Here is a 20301-nt window from a genome sequence, read left to right as displayed (position 1 = left end):
TGATGTGATTTGTGGCACAAACAGTGGTTAAAGGGTTCAAGGCTCAGACCTCATAAACAGTGAGAAGGAAGTCAAGTGTAATGTTTTTTTGGATGCTTTGAAGTCCTCTTATGTAAGAAACGTTTCTGGTTTTTGACCATGGCATGAAAAAAATGTAACCCCTAAGGTATAGTAAAGTCAACAAAAGCAAAACCAAAGCTTGCATTCAGATTGAGAGTGAGTGAGCGAAAGACAAGGCCAGTATTTCAAAATGATTTGTTTCAGTGTTTGGGTGGTGTGTGTATGCGTGTGTGAGAGTGTGGAGATGTGTGCACGTTCTTACCTCCTCCCTGCGTTCAGACCCAGGTTTCTGTATGAACCACCGGATTTGGGCCTGTTGAGATTTAGGGACACACTCAAGGAAGGTAGAGTTGCTTTGTACCCCAAAGAGCACTCGTTCCTCCACCCGTCCCCCACCACGACCTAAGGAAAACAAGACCATTATTGATCCAAGAGCCTTCTGTGGTTCAAAGAAAGTCTGTCATGCAGGTTTACAATGGTGGCTGTTTAAGTGATTCATTTATCTGCTGAGAAAAACAACTTTCTTACAAAAAAAACAAAGTCTACATACTGTCCTCTGTGTCCCAACACTGACTGGCAGGGTCCCCATGCTTGATGTCCTGTCTCCTGGCTCGCCTGGAAAACAAAACACAAGACATTTTAAACATTATCCCTAATTGGCCAAACAGAAACAAAGCTGAGCACACAAAGATACCCTACTCCACTGATGGTCACATTCATTTTAAGGTCATCTGTGCAGTTTGACAGCTTCAATGAATTAATAAATCCACACGTTGTCTGACAGGGGGATGTTTTTACCAATGTCAAACTTGCATGTACTGGAAAAAACTGGAATGCTGTGGTGAGCATGTGAAGATATTGCCAGTCTTACCTCAAGCAACATTTTTTCACGACCATTTAAAATATGATTTAAGATGACCTCCTATTACTGGTGACCCTCAGCGTCTGACATGTGGTTGACATGTGAAAACATAACAGAATTACACAACTTCCCAAGACCTTGAATCTTTCAAATTTCAAGATGTTGACTTAAGCTAATAAACTGCAGTAAAAGTGAAATTACTCCACCTCATACATAGATGGATGTTTGTTATCCTACATAAATCACTGCACTATGACCCAAATAATCCAGTGGCATCCTTTATAGCTTGTTCCAAGATTTTGGATTGTCATAAATGGTAAAGTATGACATCTGAAAATGATGGGATCATGATGGGAGCATGTCAAATCCAGATTTCATCTATTGGGTCATAGTTTGACAAATCTGATCAAGTACATCTCCAGATTCTGGGGTAATTTGTGCAGTGAATATTACAGTAGAAATGGATTTTTAAAAGTGTCTTCAGCCTCTAGCTGGTGTTGGGCTCCTTCAGTTTTTATTGATTTCTCCTCCTCCACCTCCTGTCAGTCCCGTGTGATGGGACATCTGTAGCCTACACTCACGCACTGTGAAGATCAGCTTTCAAAGAGCCCTGGAGACTAAAGGGAGGGCCTCCACTATATTCCACAAACCATAATAGCATCCCCATTGGCTGGTAATCTAGCAGTGTGATCTCTAACTGCAGGGTATAGATTCTGTAGGGGATAAATTCTTTCCAAGCACACAAACAAAAAAAACAACAACATATTTTTACACTCCAAGGACTAGACTCTAGAGGTGTGGAATGACAGTAGCATTAATCAGTCAAGGAAAAAAGAAATACTAATCAATAACTCAAATGGAATAATACCATCTGGCATGGAAAAAGTGCTGAAGAGGTGAGGAGAACCAGAATAGAAAACATATTTAGCAACAACTATAAACTCCTGCTGACAGGCTCAGAATAAAGAACACACACACACACACACACACACACACACACACACACACACACACACACACACACACACACACACACACACACACACACACACACTATGGAGAAGTAGGGCAACAAGGGTCAGTTAAAAGCAGTTGCACTTTCTTCTTTTCTTTTTTTGGATCACACATATTTTCAGTTTTATCGTTATAAATCATACCACCCAAAAACAAAACTATTCTAAAAATCACAGAGCCATTATTAACGAGAAGCAGCTCTGCATAGCTGAGAGTCAGCAGTAAATTTAAAAGATTTAAAGGTAGAATTCACACCACGTTTTTGGGTGTTACAATAGTACTCACAAGTGTGTGTGTGTGTGTGTGTGTGTGTGTGTGTGTGTGTGTGTGTGTGTGTGTGTGTGTGTGTGTGTGTGTGTGTGTGTGTGTGTGTGTGTGTGTGTGTGTGTGTGTGTGTGTGTGTGTGTGTGTCCAGCAAAATGGGTGTGGTATAGTGCACAATTTATAAAACATTTGAATGTAATGATTGTAATCATGATGATGTTAATGACTTAAATCATTACTCATATTTTATGCATCTGTGTCAGTGTGGTCGCTGCTGTGTCATCATTTCATTCCAGTAAATAAAACATTTCCACTGTTTGGCTCCCCAGTGTATCATTATTTCCATGTTATTTATGAGCATGATGAAGAGGTCTGCATGGGTACCATGAAAGTCTAGGTACTGTATTATAGATTGTATATTCCTGTAATGAGGTAAGACAGAGGGTGTTTAATTTTCACAGCACCTTTTCGATGCAGGGATGTATCGTGAGCACGTGTGTCCATCCCAGGCACAGTAGGGGTCTCGGGCCAGACAGCATTCAGCACAGGCTTGGCCATACAGGTGACATCTACTGAGTGAAACCTGTGCTAGCCCCTCGCTCGAACCCACGTAGAGTTGTTGCTGTGGTGAAAAACACAACACCACTCTTTTTTAGTAGAGAAAACAGTTTAGCAAGTGACAACAGGTTTGTTCTGATGGAAAAAACTGAATTAAATATTCCAAATAACTGGGAGGGGGTGTTCCAATAACACAATTTAAAACATCAACAGAAACTTGAATCAGAGCACAGACATGCAAGGATTTCTCAGCGAGCACTTTTAACAAATATGAAGAAGAATGTGCTCCGACTCGTCCGTAGTTAGGGAAAACTTCCAAACCACCGCTGAAAACATTAAGAGAGCGCACTCACATACACACACATACAGCTCACACACTGCTGGAGATTAATGGAAGCTGTGATTGAGGTTGAAGTGTGTATTGACACCACTGACCCTTAGATAATGAGGCAGAGTGGGGAGAGAGAGGGAGAGAGCTAGAAATAAATAGGAAGGGCTAAGAAGAGAGCGGAAAACGGGATACATGAATGATCAGGAGATTAAAAACAGTATGTCTTGTATGAGGCATGTGCACACCAATGAATGCATGTGACATGAATTAAAGCAGAGATCAGGGAAGATCTGCAGAAATAGTAAAGAGCACTGGAATAAAATGAGTGAGAATGAGGACGAACCTGCTTAGAGGACAGCTCCATACTCAGGATGGCAGTGGGAACCTGCAAAAAGTTAGACAAATAAACTTCAACACCTCGGTAAACATATACTGTGGGAGCAGTGTGTGTTGGTAGAAACAACAGCTGAGTTTGTTGAGTGATGGTTCACAGAAAAACCATCAGGGTTGCAGCTTTTGTTTAATGGCTTTTGAAAAGCATGATTAATATTTCACAGTCAATTAATTGTGGATTTGTGTGGTTATGTGTGTAGCTGTGTTGGTCTCAAAACCTGGAAAACTTGAAGTTCTTCAAGCACAATTTCCTCCGTTGTCTTGACCGTTGACCAGTTGTCTTGAGTGATGCTCACCACCTTCAGAACTGAGCCAGAGTCTGTGACAGAGAGTCATACACAGGAGAGTGAATAATGTGAAGCAGTCAGATACAAATAGTGTTTTCATATCCACTGAAGAGGAATACGTCCAGTTTGTACACTCACACCCTCTCTAAGGCATGAGCAAAAGTTTTGACACCGAAACATTTTTAGATTTAGGTTTGTTGTAAAAGACATTTTAATGCAATATTAATGTCAAAGATACAAAAAAATGTCAGTGCCTAGACTTGGGATGGGTTATTGGATCCAACACCAATCTTACATTTATTTATTTCTCCCAAATCAAGTTCATGAGAGCATCAGCAAAATCATTTCAGCTCGACTACAGTTCATAGTTATTTAGTGTCCTCTGCTGGTCAGATGTAGAGCTGCAAGAGACAGAGTGGGTGCGTATGTGTTTTGTGTGTGTGTGTGTGTGTGTGTGTGTGTGTGTGTGTGTGTGTGTGTGTGTGTGTGTGTGTGTGTGTGTGTGTGTGTGTGTGTGTGTGTGTGTGTGTGTGTGTGTGTGTGTGTGTGTGTGTGTGTGTCTCACCTGTTCCCAAGAACATGACCTCATATTGTCCATCCTCTGCTGAAACCCTGTCCACCACAATCTGAGTCAAGGTGTAGTCCACACGGACTCGTGTAAAGACAGGCCGGCCAGTCAGAGGGTAGACAGAGTGATACATCAGAGGGTGGAATCGGATGAAACTGACAACCTCATCAGGGAAATCTTTGGTGGTCTTGATCCTTGGATCATATGTCCTGCTGGGACACTATAGGACAGGAAAAATAGGTCAATCTGATGCAAAAGTCTTTTTTTTGTTGTTGCTGTATGTCCCTTTTCATCAAGAACTGACCACCTCTCTTCATTGATCTATAGGTACATGTCTCCCTCTGGTGGCTGAATGAAAAAAGTGCAAGGGCCAAAGCACATCTGGAACATCTGTAACATTCCTGCTCACTTTTTATGTGTATGCAATCCCCCCCCAAACCCCCCCCCCCCCCCCCCACACACACACACTCACTCAACCCCCCGATTAACTTTTTTCAACTCAATGAAACAAGAATCTGATTAACATGTCAGTTGCAGATGTGAGCATGCATACCCTACAGCATGTTGAACATTTCACCCTTGAATCTAATTAGGCCATGTTTATTATTTTGTAATTAACAAGAGCTTTGAGAACTTTTGTGATCTAATTTGTAGAAAAAAAATTGGTTGCTAGAGGTGATCAAGTATGAGATTTCTATTTGTCTCTGTCCTCTTCGGTCAACAACCAACACACCGTTCCAGGACGTGGATATGGTATCCTCCCTTCATATTCTACCCATCGGTGGTCGGGCCCCTCCTTGTGGGCATATGGGCCGTTAAACACGGCCCTAATGTCCGCCATGCTGTACACACACACTGCTGAGCCACGGAAAATGGAGCTGAGAAGGAAGTGGAAACAAGAGACTATTAGTTAACGATGCAAAAGAGAAGGAGAGACCACAGAGAGCGATGAGCACAAAAATTTACCTGGAGGTGGTGAAGACTGCATACACTATGGGGTTTTTATCATCCCTGGTAGGAAGAAGAAAGATGTCCTCTGGAAAAAGAAAGAGAGGAAGGAAACATCCAATATTTGTTTTTATTACTTGTATTGCCTTATTTTTATTGTTCACTATTTTACTGTTTATTGTTGCATCTTTATTTTGTATTCACTGGGAGCAGTCACTATAGCCCACTAAGGCCTCTCATAAACTCCACTACTGGTACATTTTCTAAAATGCACTCTGAACATTAAACCTAGTTTGTTGGCCTACATTTCTACTTTTTCTCCCTTCAGTCACTTACGGAGCTCATCAAAGTGTGTGTCCACGCCGTCCGGGCCAGGGATAGAACACACAAGCCTTGCTTTGAGGAAGGTGGTCCACTTATTGGTCAAACTCCTCAGCCCACCCACATCATTCTGAAACACAACCACATACACAGTCACAAAACCACAGTCGGCATTGTTCAGCTGTCCAATGTGGCCAGAGGACGACCACAATTAAAAATATACACTTTGTAATGAACCACAATCTGACTTTAATCTATCTAACAGACGTCCATACAGAGACAACACACTGAATCACAGCCTGACTCTGATTTCCTGCACTAATTAGGAAAATAAACAGGTGAGCCACATGCCGCTTGCATGGATCTGCTTATTTTACCAGCACAAAGGAGACCTTCTTGTTAGTGAAATGACAGTCAGGAGTAATTGAATTGAAACGAGAGAGGAAAACATAAAAGGAGAAAAGAAACAAATGGAAGTGCAGCACGCTGGGAGAGAAGTGCTGCTGATTAATAATGCAGGTTTTATCTTAGCATATGAACTGCTGTTTTAAGTAAGCCACCTTTGATTGAGCTATGATAAGAGCGCTGAAGTGCACCTCTTTGTAATTCATAGAAAACTTATGAGAACCTCCCCATTAAACTCGGTCGGCACACTAACCAAGTGCTATGGAAAAGACCGTTATGGTTCAACACACACAAAAACACACTTGTGGTTAAGAGACCAGAAAAAAATGTAAGCACTTAATGAGGATGTTTCACAATGGTGATAATCTTCAAAGAGGACTGAAGTGAAGTGCCCTTATTGCTTTTACATGCAGGGGAAAAACACACTTACAGATAATGAAAGAGAAGGACAAATACAAAGACTGAGAGAGAGGGATACCCAAGAGAGAGAGGGAAAAAGAGAGGGCTGAACTCCAGAGGAATCTCCTTCCAGTCTGCCTTGCAGCTTACTCCCAAGTCATAAACACACTGAAAGCTTTTCTTCGAAGAATGTAGCAATAGACCTCCGAATACAAATAGCAAACTGCTGCGTGGACTAGTCCCATTTGTAATGACTAATGGTACACTCTGTCGTACACTTAAGGGTCCCAGTCATGAATCTATTGTGCTTCTGTCCTCAATCAGATGTGCAATGCCCTTCCAAGCTTACAGTTGTTTTGACATGCTGTCAAATGGAACTTAATGGGCACTGAAACATGATATGCTTACAGCATCTAACAGCCGAACAGGGAGGAGGATTGGATTGCCAATGCAAGTTTGGCCACATGTTTCTGGCAATGGGCCTTTGAATGAAGAGTTCTAGCTCATGTCCTGTTAGAGGCTGAATGCTCAGTGTAAACGGCCCTGGATAAAACAATCTGTAATGTAATCGTAGTACATGTGCAAGCATTAGCATGCAAATTAAACCTCTCTAAAGCCAAACAATTTCTTAGTGAGTGCTACAAAATACATCTGCATCAGTCTTTTAATGAGAATATATGCAAATCTTTTGGCCAGAAAATTATGACATTGTGAGAGAGTGTGAAAATGTTTAAACCAAATCGATCTCAGAGCAATCTGGACAGCAACACATGATTAACTGTCCCTGACAGCAGCACCTTGCAACTGTTTCACAACTACAAAATAAGGATTTATCAGTGTGGCCTCCTCCTGGGGGACATAAAACACTCCAGTAATGGCTGACACAAAGATCCTTATCCAATCAGATCAATGTGGGAGTTAAGACCCCCTACACACTGTAAGAATTCTTAGTTTCTCCACTTGTCCAACTACATCTCAACAACTGTGGCTGTATCTTCAAAGCACAGAGTCTCAACATCCACATCTAGCATCCTGGTTAGGACTTTCTTTCTTTCTTCCATCCGCCTCTTTCTCTCCACTACCTTTCCACCCACTGGTCATATCCTCAGCCCTCCTTACCACTGAATACCTCCCACTTTCCTCACCTCTGCCGTATAATATCTCACCTTGCAAACACGAGCCACTCGGGACAGGATGCTCTTGTCGTTGCCTTCCCACGATACCTCCCGGAAGAAAAAGTATATCTTATCATCATCTGGGTTGTAGGTGTCTGAGATGGGATGAGCAGATATAAACCTGGCCTCTAAAGACACAGAAAGGCAAAGAGAGCGAGAGGAAAGTGTTAAAATGTGTCAGGTAATGGCTTTGCCATGTCCAGCATGGGTAAGTGGTATTAACACTACACTTAGCGTGTGTTTATTTACAATCCCGCTGTACTTCTACCGAGATGGCTGATTTATTACAATTTCTATTTACTAAACTTAAACCTGGGCTGCACATAAATCTTCAACTTTTTGTTTGTTCATGAACTAATAAAGTGATAGCCAGAATATTTAGGTTACTTTAAAAGCAGTTTTGTTTACTTTGCTATGATTTTCAGCAGCAGTGCAGCATTGAGATCATCCACTAGCTGGAACACCCAGGCTCAAACATCTACCATCATATGTCCTCAATGTTTTAAAAAGTATCCAGATCCTGTAATTACTGTAAACACAGCACTACAGCAAAATACAAGTGAAAGTCCTTCTTTCAAAATATTATTTATAACAGTAATAGCTGATCCTTTGCACACTTGGTGGGAAAACTGAGCAAACTGTAAACACAACAGTGAAATAGTATCACCTTAAAAACTTTATCAACAACATACTGTAAGCATTTATCTAGAGTTGTCTGCCTGGAAAAGCAACAAGTACGAGTATGACACTCTTACTCACTAAAATTCTTCGCAGAGAAAAATGGAGGCTGCAGAGTTGGGTGATAATTATCTGTGGGTCACTATGGGAGTCAGGTTTCATGTTACCCTCTGAGATCTTGTATTATATTTCATAGGATAATCTTATATTGTATTTAAAATCTTAAAGGGACAACGAGGAGTTTTGGAAAAGCGAAGCGTTTTCACACTACATTTATGAGCCTCCGCGCGCACTGTGAAATTCTTTTGACCGGCGCAAGACAGACTCATATTTTCATTCATCAATAATTAAAGTCAGAGGTTCAAAGAGGTTCACATACCGTCGTAGTTCCGACCATAAACGGCGATTCAGCTGCGTTATTCTCATGACTCGAAAGTAAAAAACGCTGGTCGGCTCGACCAGCATCTCCGCCACCACTAATAATAACAAAATAACGATAGAGACAGAACGATATATTTATCAAAAATGGGCCCATTAACAAGTGTGGGTAGCGGAGATTCATCCACATTAACGTGAGACTTTTTTATAACCGAATAGAAACTCCTCGTTGTCCCTTTAAGATGAAAATATCAGTATCTATAGCAGCCAAACATAGGAAAGTGTTACTGTTATTTACTGTTTACTGTTATTTGTTAAAAACTAAGTACAATAATAAGTAAATCATAGTTTATGATTTTAAAAAACTACACATTGGGGTGGTGTTTAGCTCAGTTGGTAGAACCGCCCCATGTGATGAGGCTATAGTCCTCACTGCAGGCGACCCCGGTTCGAATCCCGCACCGAGCGGTCCTATCCTGCATTTTATTCCCCACCTCTCTGCCTCCCATTTCCTGTCTCTCTCGACTCTCCTATCTAATAAAGGAAAAAAAAAGGCCCAAAAATATATATAAAAAAAAAAAAAAAACTACACATGTTGCAGGGAAATAGTAGTTAAGGGAAATAAGATGTTGAGCCTGTTGATATCCGTATCCTGATTCAGGGTAACTAGTCCAAAGGCCTTATGTGTTGCAGTGACATTACATCAACAATTAGCTCAGCCCCCAGAAGCCGAGCCAACCACCAGAGGGTGATTCCCCCCACTGGAACGGCTTAATGTACAACTGCTAACACACTCAACAGAAGGTCATTGTTAGTCCTGCAGCATGTGGAAAGATGTTCCACAGGCTCACATGAACAAAAACACCGAAACGATGTGCTCTCTCTCTCACTCTCTCTCTCTCCCTTGCATGGCCGGCGCCAGCACAGGCTGTGTACAGTACACTACACACACAAAGAGAGAGAGAGAGAGAGAGACGTAATTACTCCAAACATCGCTGACTGTGTAGTTGTGAAATGTGGAGACCATGTGTGAGGATTTAGATCCCAGTGACAACTGTTGATACACGACAGCCCATCAATTGCCGTAAAACACTTGAGACTGGAGACGTATACAGAGAGAGAAGATTCCCTCCTCCATGATGACTGTGCATGCCCGTGTGTGCCTGTGGCTTTGCGGTAGGGTGACTAAGACTGTGAACTTTGTGGCACACTGTAAATTCCCCAGTAGGTGTGGCCATATAAAAAGTTCCAGCTAAATGAATAAGTGTGCTGTTTCCTCTCTGCTGGAATGCCAATAACCATCCTGAGGGCACAGAAAAGGCTCTTTGTATCAGGAGAGAGGCCTGGAAGTTTGGAGAAAAAGCAAAAACAAATTTTGAGTGTTAATGTGCAAGCATGTGTGTTACCATTGATCCAGTAGTCTTCAGAGATATCTGTGCGGATGTAGTGCTGGTCAGGTGGAGGGCCAAGGGAGCGTGTGAACGTTGTGTCTTTGCCCAGGAAGTCAGAGGATGTGCCCGCATACAGGTACTGATCTGGAGTAATTACAGAGACAGGTCAATCAATTACGACATAAAAATATTGCAGATGCTTCTCAGTTTTATATTTTGAACAATTTCAGGCAATACGTGTTCCATAAAAGATGTCATCATAAAACAGATTTAACAGTTTACATTATTCTTTATTTAGTGTCTATCCTTTCTTTGGCTTACCTCAGTGAACCCACAGAAAAACACAGACAGAGAGATTTCAAGAAACAAACATATGAAGGAGATAAGGCTCAAAAACACATGTTGTTTACAACTCCCTGCCAAGTTACTTTGTTGCTGCCTGAGAAATGTCTGCTTGCCTCATGAACCAAAATAATTTGGGGAAAAGTGCTGGGAAAACAGATAGCCTACATGAGATACGTGAATATAAATTTACTCAAACGAATGAGAGGAGACGTGACTAGAAGCATCATTTATTTCCGGGGATACAGTGCTGTGCAGCGCTGAAACTCTGGCGCATGAGAGATAAGGTGAGGAGAGAGGACTGTTCAAGTACTGTGCGATGGTTCAGCTTACCTGTGAGCACCGAGGTGAATGGCTGCATCGGATCAAAAGGACATTTCAACCTGCCAGACTCCACCGTACCAGACAGCAGTTGGAACGCACCATCCTTGGAGACCAAAGTGCAGATAACATTACATTTTCAAAAATTCAAATCCCAATCCTGAACCGCCAAAATTAATCCTGTTGAGATTCACACGTGTGTATGTACTTTACCTCTCTGCGCCCAGTGATTTCAATGAAAGCGCAGTTGGGGTGGAAGGCTCCTGTACCACAGGCATAGACGTGTGTGCGGTTGTAGTTGTGGAGCACCCTCACAAAGTTAGCACACTCCAGCTGTGACAGAAAAAGAGCAGGGACTAACTTCATCAGGTACACAGAACAGCACATCACAGCACACACAGGGGTGTTAAGATTTTGTGCACATACGTTTGCATTTTTCCCCGCCAGTCTGCACATTTCAACTCTGTCCCGTGGAGCAGGCCAGTAAATCTGTTGGATGCAAGAGAAGAAATTTATTTTGCATTTAATAATATAGCCAACACATGAGTCTTTAAACCCACTTCTCTTTGTATGCTAAGACAATAAAAAAAAATATTACGTTTTTTTTTTTTTCAACTTGGAAAAACTATTGCAGCGCTCTGTTTCCAATACACTGTGTTAATAGTGCAAAAGTGAAATACCTAGACTCCTTGTAAGATCTAAAAGGACAGTACATATTACTCCTGTATTGACGATGGCTATTTGTGCATTTTAAAGTAGAATATACGGTTTTATGGCTTACTTTAAGGTGTTCCTATAAGTAAGCTTCTGACCGTTCCCCACATTTTGGAGTTAATGCACAATAGATCTCAGTCATACAACAATTAAAACCCCTGGGTGCTGGTACGAAGGACATATAACATCCAGGGTCCCTTCAATGTACCTCACCATGTTCACACATGTGTTATAACAGGCTTATGTGCTTAGCGTGTTACCTCGCCTAAAGCCTACCAAGGGGAGCTATCGCCAATCTTACGCATGGATCGACAGAGCTTTGATACACATGCAAACACACCAGCACAAATATTAAAACACCTCATGATTCCAAATCATTGCATGCCGTTCGTTGAGGATTTCATGCAGAAATCCAGCATGACAGTGTGAAGGTTTGCAGAGTGCTATGTATGTTGGCATATGGGCAGACTCTGCATATGAAATGATCAGTGGCCTATAGTTTTACAACCACATATGGGGATATTTAAAGACTGTGATGAAAAGTTTACAAGATAGCAGCTATCTCCTGAAAATCAAGACAGAAACAACTGGAGGTCTTGCAAGCAAAATATTTTTTGCTGTGTTTTAGTGCCCTGAGGCCCTCATCCAGGTACGCTACTTTATTTACTGATAAACGCTAAGTTTGTATCTCTAGATCATATTCACTGTCGAGAGCTGTTCCCAAAAGGCTCAGAGACTTCTGGTGCCGATCTCCCATCGGTATCAGTGACCAGAGAGGCAACAAAAAGGCAACACTCTGAGTGCACGACTAAGAGTTAAAACAACTAGATAAGGATCAAATAAACACACTGTCGTCCCACTTGTCATGAACCTCAGCTGTATAAACACACACTCACATCTACAAACTTTAACATATGGCATTTGTCCAATTGCATTTGTGTGTTTGTGTAAATGTGTAAGCATGAGCGTGAGAGCGAGTGCGCACACTAGGTGAGTGTGTATATACTTTGCGTGCACACTGCACACTTGTGTCTGCGTTGTGTGTGTACCTTCTAACATCATGACCCTGACCTCAGCAGACAGACAGTTTCAGACTGCTGCCGACTGAAAGGTGAGCTCCTCTCCTGGCTGAGAGCATTCCGGCTTAGCAACACGTTAATGGAAAAATAATACTTTACATCATCCCCACTCAATGGCAAGAAAGGAATAAGTGTCATGTAGCTGTAGTAAAATGACTGTCTCCATAATTATAAGCTTTTCACTGCAAATAAAAGAGGTTGTGTCTCAAGTGACCGCAAGCAGGATTTTGCATGTCTGGGGATTGAGTCAGTGACTGTGTGTGAAGGAGATAGTCCGTCTCCTGTTCAAACTTGAATTTCTTCCAGTAATATCCCTCTGTCAGAGGGTGTGGGGACTCTTATGACCGCTGTAAACACTTCAGAGTCTACCTAAACAACCTCTCAAGTGTAGCAAATGGCTAGAGAAGCTGCAAAAGCAAACGCTGCTGTTTATTTGTTGCACTAGTTTTGGAGCTTTCCCCATCTATCCCTTTATACATAATTTAAACATTAGTATTCAGCACTCATGCCAGTATCTTGTACCTTTCTGGGGGCTCTGACCAGATTGTCAGGGTCAAGCAGGTAGATGTGATCCCTGGCTCCCAGCAGAAGACGGCCTCTCTCCTCATCCAGCAGCAGCGAGTGGGAGTGGAGGCCCTCGGAGGGGCCCAAAAACAGAGATACACTGCCGGCTTGTAGCAGTTCTGTCCCAGACAGAGAGAGAGAGAGAGAGAAAGAGAGAGAGAGAGAGAGAGAGAAAGAGAGACAAAGAGATTAATAAATCACTGCAATACAGTGTGTGCACATAGTTTAAATGTAAAAGTGCACCTTCTAACATTGAATTACTCTTCACTGAAAAAAAAAAAAAATAAATAAAAATATTTCAGCAGGATTACGCTGTCAAGCTTAATTTATTCTCTACTCTCAAATCCCAAAGACAAGCACTGGGTTTGGTCGTCTGGGTTAAAAAACATGTCTTGGCTTGATTTGAAGCTGCCTAATCCTCTGTGGTTCAACACCTCAGCTGCACACGCTGACAGAGAGGAGATACAGTAGCAAAGACTTCAACAACACATTACAGATATGCATACCTCTATCAGGGTATTTTCATAACTACCTCATTAATCACAATGATATGTCTCAGTTTAAAACCAGCTGACGACAAGAAGATGGGGGTTTATTTATTCTAAAAACAACCTGTCTCTCTACCAATTTTGTCCTGACTAGACCCAATTTGCAGATGACTGAACATCTTCATAAACATGAGCTGTGGCTGTAGTTTAAAGTTTAAATTAGATCACACTAGAGCAGGTGCAATTCCTGCTGCTCACACATTAAATGATGGAATAGTTTGCTGTAAATGCTTATGATCTGTGCTGCTTAATATTGTTGTTTAAAATGAATAAGAACACACTATATATAGACAGTGTTTCATTTAGTATTGGCTGGTCTTTGGACTCCCAGCCTCCACAGTCTAGTACAAAGAGAGTTTTCTGCTAGCTGAAAACCGACTTCATCCTCAGTGCAGTGCTGTGTCCTTGATCTCCTTGATCTGAGGAAATCTCTTCTATCACCACGCTCTTTTCATTGCGCCAGTATAGCAACATGCCTTGAATAAACACCGGCTCAACGCGGGGGAGTCCTGTGGGAGTCACTCTGAAAGGATTGACATTGTGATTACCCTCTTGGTGTGAAGGACTGAAGAGGTTACCAACCTCCAATATTTGAACTTCTAGGACCCCTCCACACCACACAATCCAGCTTAATACCTCCTCCTATACACAGGCTCACACACACACACACACAGCACCCCAACACACACACACATACACTCATATCTTTCACCCCTACATATACACACATCGTGGCCACAGCAGCAAACTAAACCTCACAGGGAGATTAGGCTGCTAGCCCTTGGCTAACGCTAATCTTTTCTGTAAACACGCAGCACTATGAGCCCATTGAAACAGCCTGCTTAGTGTTGGGCTCCACACCTTTCTCCAAAGAAGAGAGCCCTCAGCAGCTCATGATCGGCTCCTCTGCCCATGGTTTAAGCAAGACATCACCAAGCTGGCTGGCTGCCAACAGGTTTAAGCTCCTCTGATAAACTAGATTTAAGCTCTATAATACTATAACTCCTGATATTGCACACGTGCAGACCACCTAACTTAATTCAGGATAAGTAAGGCATTTCTCCGTCAATCTCACTGTTCCCTTTTGTCTGATAAGCTTAAAACAGAGCACAAACTGGGCAAGATACATTAATGTAATGACTCTGTATACAAATCGGCCATATGCGTCGGGAAAAGGAGCAGAATAATTTTAGCATAATAATCATTAGAAGAAACCTGCTGATCATTATAGCTGCATTAAAGCTACAGTTGAAATGAGGCCTTTGTTTCCATGCTGCATGACTGTCATTAATATGCAGCGTAGTTCTGTCCATGGTTTCATAATACATGGAGTGACATCATAGCCAGGATGAAATGTTGGGACAAGAAGAAAGAAATAAGCTATTAAACATAATCTAAAGGGAAGCCAGATTTTATTTACTCAAATGTCCTTTTAAATTTACCCATTAAATGGAGGTTAGTTATTGAGCCTAGTTTTAAAAATGGAAGAAAACGTCCCAATAATTAATGATCTACTGTAGTGTCACTTGAATCCTGTTGCTCACACATTAAGAACAAAAAAATACATATTAAAGATACTTAAATCATGGCAAGATGATTTAACTTTTTTATTTGGCAGAGGGCCATACAGTCTATGTCGTGGCTCTGGATGAAACTTAAACTTGTGATTTCAGAGTTAGGGTCATAGGTTTAGAATAGAGAGCAGTTGTTTGGAGGTGTTCACCCACTCAGGGATGATTTCACTTTGATGGTTTCACCCTTTGCTCATTGAGGCTGTGCTTTCACAGGAGGCTGATGATGTTTGAAGAGTGATTACTGCTGGCTGGTGTTGCTTTAGAGCAGTGTGCACTGATGAGATGATGACAAGTTGTGTGCATGATGTGTGCACTGGGTTGGAGGTGATTTTGCTTTTGATGGATTCTTCTTTGCTTAAGTCTTTCTGACAGCAAAAGCCAAACATGGACATTGTTCTACTGTTGATACTCTGAGGTCCAAAGGAAACCACTGCATACTGTAGTCAGATGGCCTTTCTCTTGAATGAACAGTTTAGTCAGCCGTGCTCACAGTCAAGGCAGTGAAGCAAAGCCAAGACACACATTCTGTCAGAATATGAAAAAATTATATATATATATATATATATATATATATATATATATATATATATATATATATATATATATATATATATATATATATATATATATATATATATATATATATATATATATATATATACTCGCCTCAAATATCTAGACCCAATAAAATGCAGCTGCATCTGAAATAATGAACTGTTTTATCAATATCTTATATTGGTTGGTTTGGAACAAACATGAAATAAAACAAACTATGGAGCTAAATACAAGGCTAACTGCTGAGTAAACACTGTCCCTAGCAATCATTATTCCTGCAGATACTTACACATATTTATATTGGACACTCAGACCATACATGTGTGTCTATTTCCAGCCATACTGGTTTTGGAAGCCTTTGACCAGAAGAGAGATTTTGGAGGTTGAAGTCACAGTGAGTTTACTTTTAGGTCACAGTGGGGATTCAATTTTATGGACCAAGACTGAAGTTCATTTGTGTGGTTGGGTGCAGCGGATACATAGCGTGAGGGATGGAGACTTTGAAGTAAAGTTTGCGCTGGAGTTTAGAATGGGTTTTAAGGGGAGCAATAATTTAGCTTTCCCTCGGTGGCACAAAGCAAACAGAGTCAGTTAACGCAAATATAAACACAGGGACACGGCCACAACATACACACAGCAGATCCAGCGATAGTCTCCCATGGACCAGGAGCATCAACATGAAATGTGTGTTCTACATGTGACTTACTTAGACTTCGAATACAACAGCATATTCTAAAATAACACACATTTACCATTTTGTCATCCCTGTCATACATTTTCTAAATACAAACCAGACTTCAGGTTGATGTCATGCGGATTTATGTTGATGAGAGGATTAAAATATTGTGTTTGTGTTTCACAGAGAAAAAAAAGTGCCCAGAAAACATTCTCATGCTCATAAATGTGACAAATAGGGAATTATTAAGTGGGCTAATGGATCAGTAAGTGTATCTTGAATCCCTCACTCTAATTTAACAGTGCAACTAAGTGTGCTAATATCTCTTTTCACTTTTCTTCTCGGCTGTGTCACAAGAGAAGAGGGGGCAAAGTGTTACCAAGAGACAACAAAGCTCAACACAGCCTTAGAAAATGCACACTGAGTGGTTGAAAAATAGAAATGATTAAGAAAAAAAAACATATATAAACAAGACAAAAAGCACAAGGGAGACACTTGTGTGTCAGCAGAGTCATTTGCCTTGTTTACAACTACAACTCTAGTAAGGTGCATGTTGAGCACTGAGATAAAATATGGAAAATAACCTCAAATTCGTAAATAGGCAATAACAATAACATTAACACACAAAACAACAATATTTCACTTCTTACCTCTGTGGCTGAGTTTGACCCTGGGGACACTCTGTTTGATGCTTGTTCCAAAAGGGAGGGTGGCCAAAAACATCAATCCCACTAATGGGAACCCAGGACGTGATAGCACCTTAATGCTCTTCCCTTTGCCATCATAATTACTGCCAGACGTGGAGAACAGAGTCCCAACTTCATTCATACTCTGATTACCAGAGCCTTCTTTCTTCATGGTGGTTGGAGTGGTCTTGTTCCGTTTTCACTCTGTCCTTTTCTGCAAACCCTGGAGGGAGACCGGTGTATAGAGTTAAGCTAGGGAGGAGCAATCATAAGTGTGTGTGTGTGTGTGTGTGTGTGTGTGTGTGTGTGTGTGTGTGTGTGTGTGTGTGTGTGTGTGTGTGTGTGTGTGTGTGTGTGTGTGTGTGTGTGTGTGTGAGTGCAGTCTCATCTAACTTCACACAGGATATGTACACACATTTCACCATGGAGCCCTCCAGGCATGTCGCCTCTCTTTACCCGTCCCACATCAGCTGTTGCCTGTCACTAGCTTTTCCTTTGTGTCACTTTTAAATCTGTTTGCCCAAAACAAAGGTCAGGGGAACAAAACAGTCACATTCTGCTATCTTTCAGTTTCCTACTCTCCTCCATCTCCTTTTCACATGGATAACTCATTTAACTCTTCAGCTAAATAATACTTGCCAATGTTTTTAGCATTGGCTGATGACCCTGTCAGCTCCTCCTTTATATGTCGTCTAAAAAATGGTCCATGTCCTATCAGGGACTTCACAGTGTGTTAAAGAGGCCTGTGGCATAGACATTAGTTCAGTCTGTGTGAGAAGTGAGCTGTATGCGTGAGCAGTCATGGGAACATTCACTGGCCTTTCTGCCACTAATAAGCAGGGAGAACTTGAGCGACGTGCAGGAATTGAACATAGAGCAAAGCGGGAAGTTGACCAGAAAATTGAATTTTCTTTTTTCTTTATTTTTGGTTGTGTTCACTTAGGAACTAGGAACATTTAATCACTGGAGACATGATGACATTTCAATTGCAGCCTTTTTGACCTGATGATCGTCCATCATGTTTTGGAGTTAATGTGTAGGTGTTACTTATCTCTCTGATGCTGATTTCAAAAACTTTGTTGTTCTGTGAGTGAGTTGTAGGGTATGAAATTAAAAATATCATTTTTTTAATTAATGCTTTATACAGAGAGTTAATATCTATATAACTTCAAAGGAAGGTTTATTCATTTGTTTCTCAAATTACTCTCAAAACTTTCAAAACAAGATATCATGGCAGAGAGCCATGACCCAATAATTTGCTGGTATCTGTCTAAAACTAAACTTTGATAACATTTTCAATAAAATATTTCCTCTTGATCAGATCAGCACAATTACAAACAGATTAGTCACCTCATACCAAGCTACTTGGTCTGCATTCCTATCAACAGCCATCTAGCTAATAATTAACCAAGCCAATCGATGAGGAAATTAATGAATGCATCAAAAGAATGCCTCCCCCTCCTTAGACCTTATTGCTATCTCCCTCGTTAATTTCCTCCCACCCCCATCTCAGATAACATGCATCAACTTGTCTTGTGACAACATAAACAATGTCATCCTAAAATTAATAGATCTGCTGTGGCAAACACACTCACATGTCTTAAAGGCTGAAGCCCAGCACAATGCTTCCAGCTGGAAGATTTGGACACATAAGAGAAAACACAACCATCACACTGGCGAAATATTGTTTTTGCAGCACCTACACAGTATATAAGGTGACACTCATTCATTCACATCTACACACACAGATCTGCATAGTGTGATAAAATGTACAACGGCATGTTAGGAGACAGATACAAGCTGTAACAGTATTTCTTTTCATATATCATATCACTTCATTTATTTTTCCTGTCCAGTTTTGTCATCTGCTGTTTTAAACATCAGGGGGGATCAGGGCAGAGTGGCACCCATCCAAACCCCCTGTGGCTTTAAACTCGATAGGATTAGAACCTGATAAACAGACTGCTGTTTATTTAAGATGACAAATTGAGGCACCTTCACACCTTCAGGGTTAGAAATACAGATATAGAGCTGCGGGTGATGGATGGGCAATCAGTGAAGAGACGGAGAGAGAGAAGAGGTCTAACTCTGTGCTGTCTTTGCATACTTTGTGAGAGACGGCAAAAGTGCTGGTTGTGGGGCCCGTCCTCCCGACAGCATCTTAAGGGGAGCAGTGACACAATTTCACCCATGTCAGTGGCGTTCAAGTAATGTATCTCTCTTTACCGCTTGAGTACAAACATCTATCAGCAGTACAGACACCGCTCTACAAGAATGGCCCCCAAACAAAAGAGAGAGCTCAAGTGCTGGAAGAGAAGCACTAAAATCTCTCCATCTGCTGCGGGAAAAGGATGAAAACGGGGGCATGTCCGTCATTCAATACCGTGGAAAGTGAGTGAATAATGGAGATGGAAAGAGAGATAGAGGAAAAAGAGAGAGAGAGCGAGTGAGTGAGGGTTGAGGAGGAGAAACATACAGCTTGTGCCATGTGGTTTAAGCTAACACCCCTGTTTCCTGGCGGCTAGAGTCCCTGTTGTCTTTGGCAGCATGGCCGGCACACGGCGCAGGGGGTGATGTGAAACAATCCTGATGGCCATGGTGACAGATTTAAAGCCAGCAGTCGGTATAGTGCCACTGATGTCAAACATATAGCATCTTACAAGTGTCACATCATCAAAAATGAAGTGGTGTTTCCTGTTTGGGTTCAACATCAAACAAATATAGAGCAGGCCTGTATGTGCCGTAAAACAATCAATCAATAATGGACCAAAATCAAGACATTTGGACGGCGTCTACATTTTTTTTTTACTGAGTTGAAATGATATATGAAATATTAGCAGAAGCTATCAGCGGTCATGAGGAAGAAGCAGACAGTGAAGAAGTGTGAGTGTGAGAGTGAGAGTGAGACCACCCTCAATGAGGCATTTAGCAACACCCAGGTGCTCTGTAGAATACACTGTTATCAAACCTCGTTATCTCCACAGGACAGAGCGCATAAGCACAGCTATTTGTCTTTATTCCCTGACCACAGTCACTGACCTGGCATAACAACATAGCTAATTGTTTCTAGTTTCAAGACATTACTTGTTTTTCTTGGCACTGGTCAATCATTCTTTTTTTTCCCATTGCATTTAAACAGGCATGTAACTCCCCTGTGAGTCTGTGTGAGTTCATGTCTCATAGAGAAAATACCGGACTGCCACCAGGCCA

The 20301-nt window shown here is 41.4% G+C and overlaps 1 protein-coding gene across 1 annotated transcript in view; it reads right to left on the bottom strand.

Moving 5' to 3' along the window:
* The window catches only part of sema3d (sema domain, immunoglobulin domain (Ig), short basic domain, secreted, (semaphorin) 3D), a 30065-nt gene that overhangs the window by 5548 nt on the left and 4216 nt on the right, over positions 1-20301 (bottom strand). The window contains exons 2-17 of the mRNA XM_083973203.1: positions 17056-17314; positions 13011-13171; positions 11122-11184; positions 10909-11028; positions 10708-10801; positions 10048-10176; positions 7577-7713; positions 5622-5736; positions 5304-5373; positions 5071-5215; positions 4335-4557; positions 3701-3801; positions 3433-3474; positions 2665-2822; positions 611-675; positions 323-462 (exon numbers count right to left, since the gene is read on the bottom strand). Of these exons, the coding sequence (XP_083829329.1) occupies positions 323-462; positions 611-675; positions 2665-2822; positions 3433-3474; positions 3701-3801; positions 4335-4557; positions 5071-5215; positions 5304-5373; positions 5622-5736; positions 7577-7713; positions 10048-10176; positions 10708-10801; positions 10909-11028; positions 11122-11184; positions 13011-13171; positions 17056-17263 (1971 nt within the window). The 5' untranslated portion in view covers positions 17264-17314. The remainder of the gene's footprint in view (positions 1-322; positions 463-610; positions 676-2664; positions 2823-3432; positions 3475-3700; positions 3802-4334; positions 4558-5070; positions 5216-5303; positions 5374-5621; positions 5737-7576; positions 7714-10047; positions 10177-10707; positions 10802-10908; positions 11029-11121; positions 11185-13010; positions 13172-17055; positions 17315-20301) is intronic.

The sequence above is a fragment of the Trachurus trachurus genome, assembly GCF_905171665.1.
Source record: "Trachurus trachurus genome assembly, chromosome: 6".
NCBI classification, from domain to species: Eukaryota; Metazoa; Chordata; class Actinopteri; order Carangiformes; family Carangidae; genus Trachurus; species Trachurus trachurus.
This window is presented reverse-complemented; position numbering and strand designations above follow the sequence as displayed.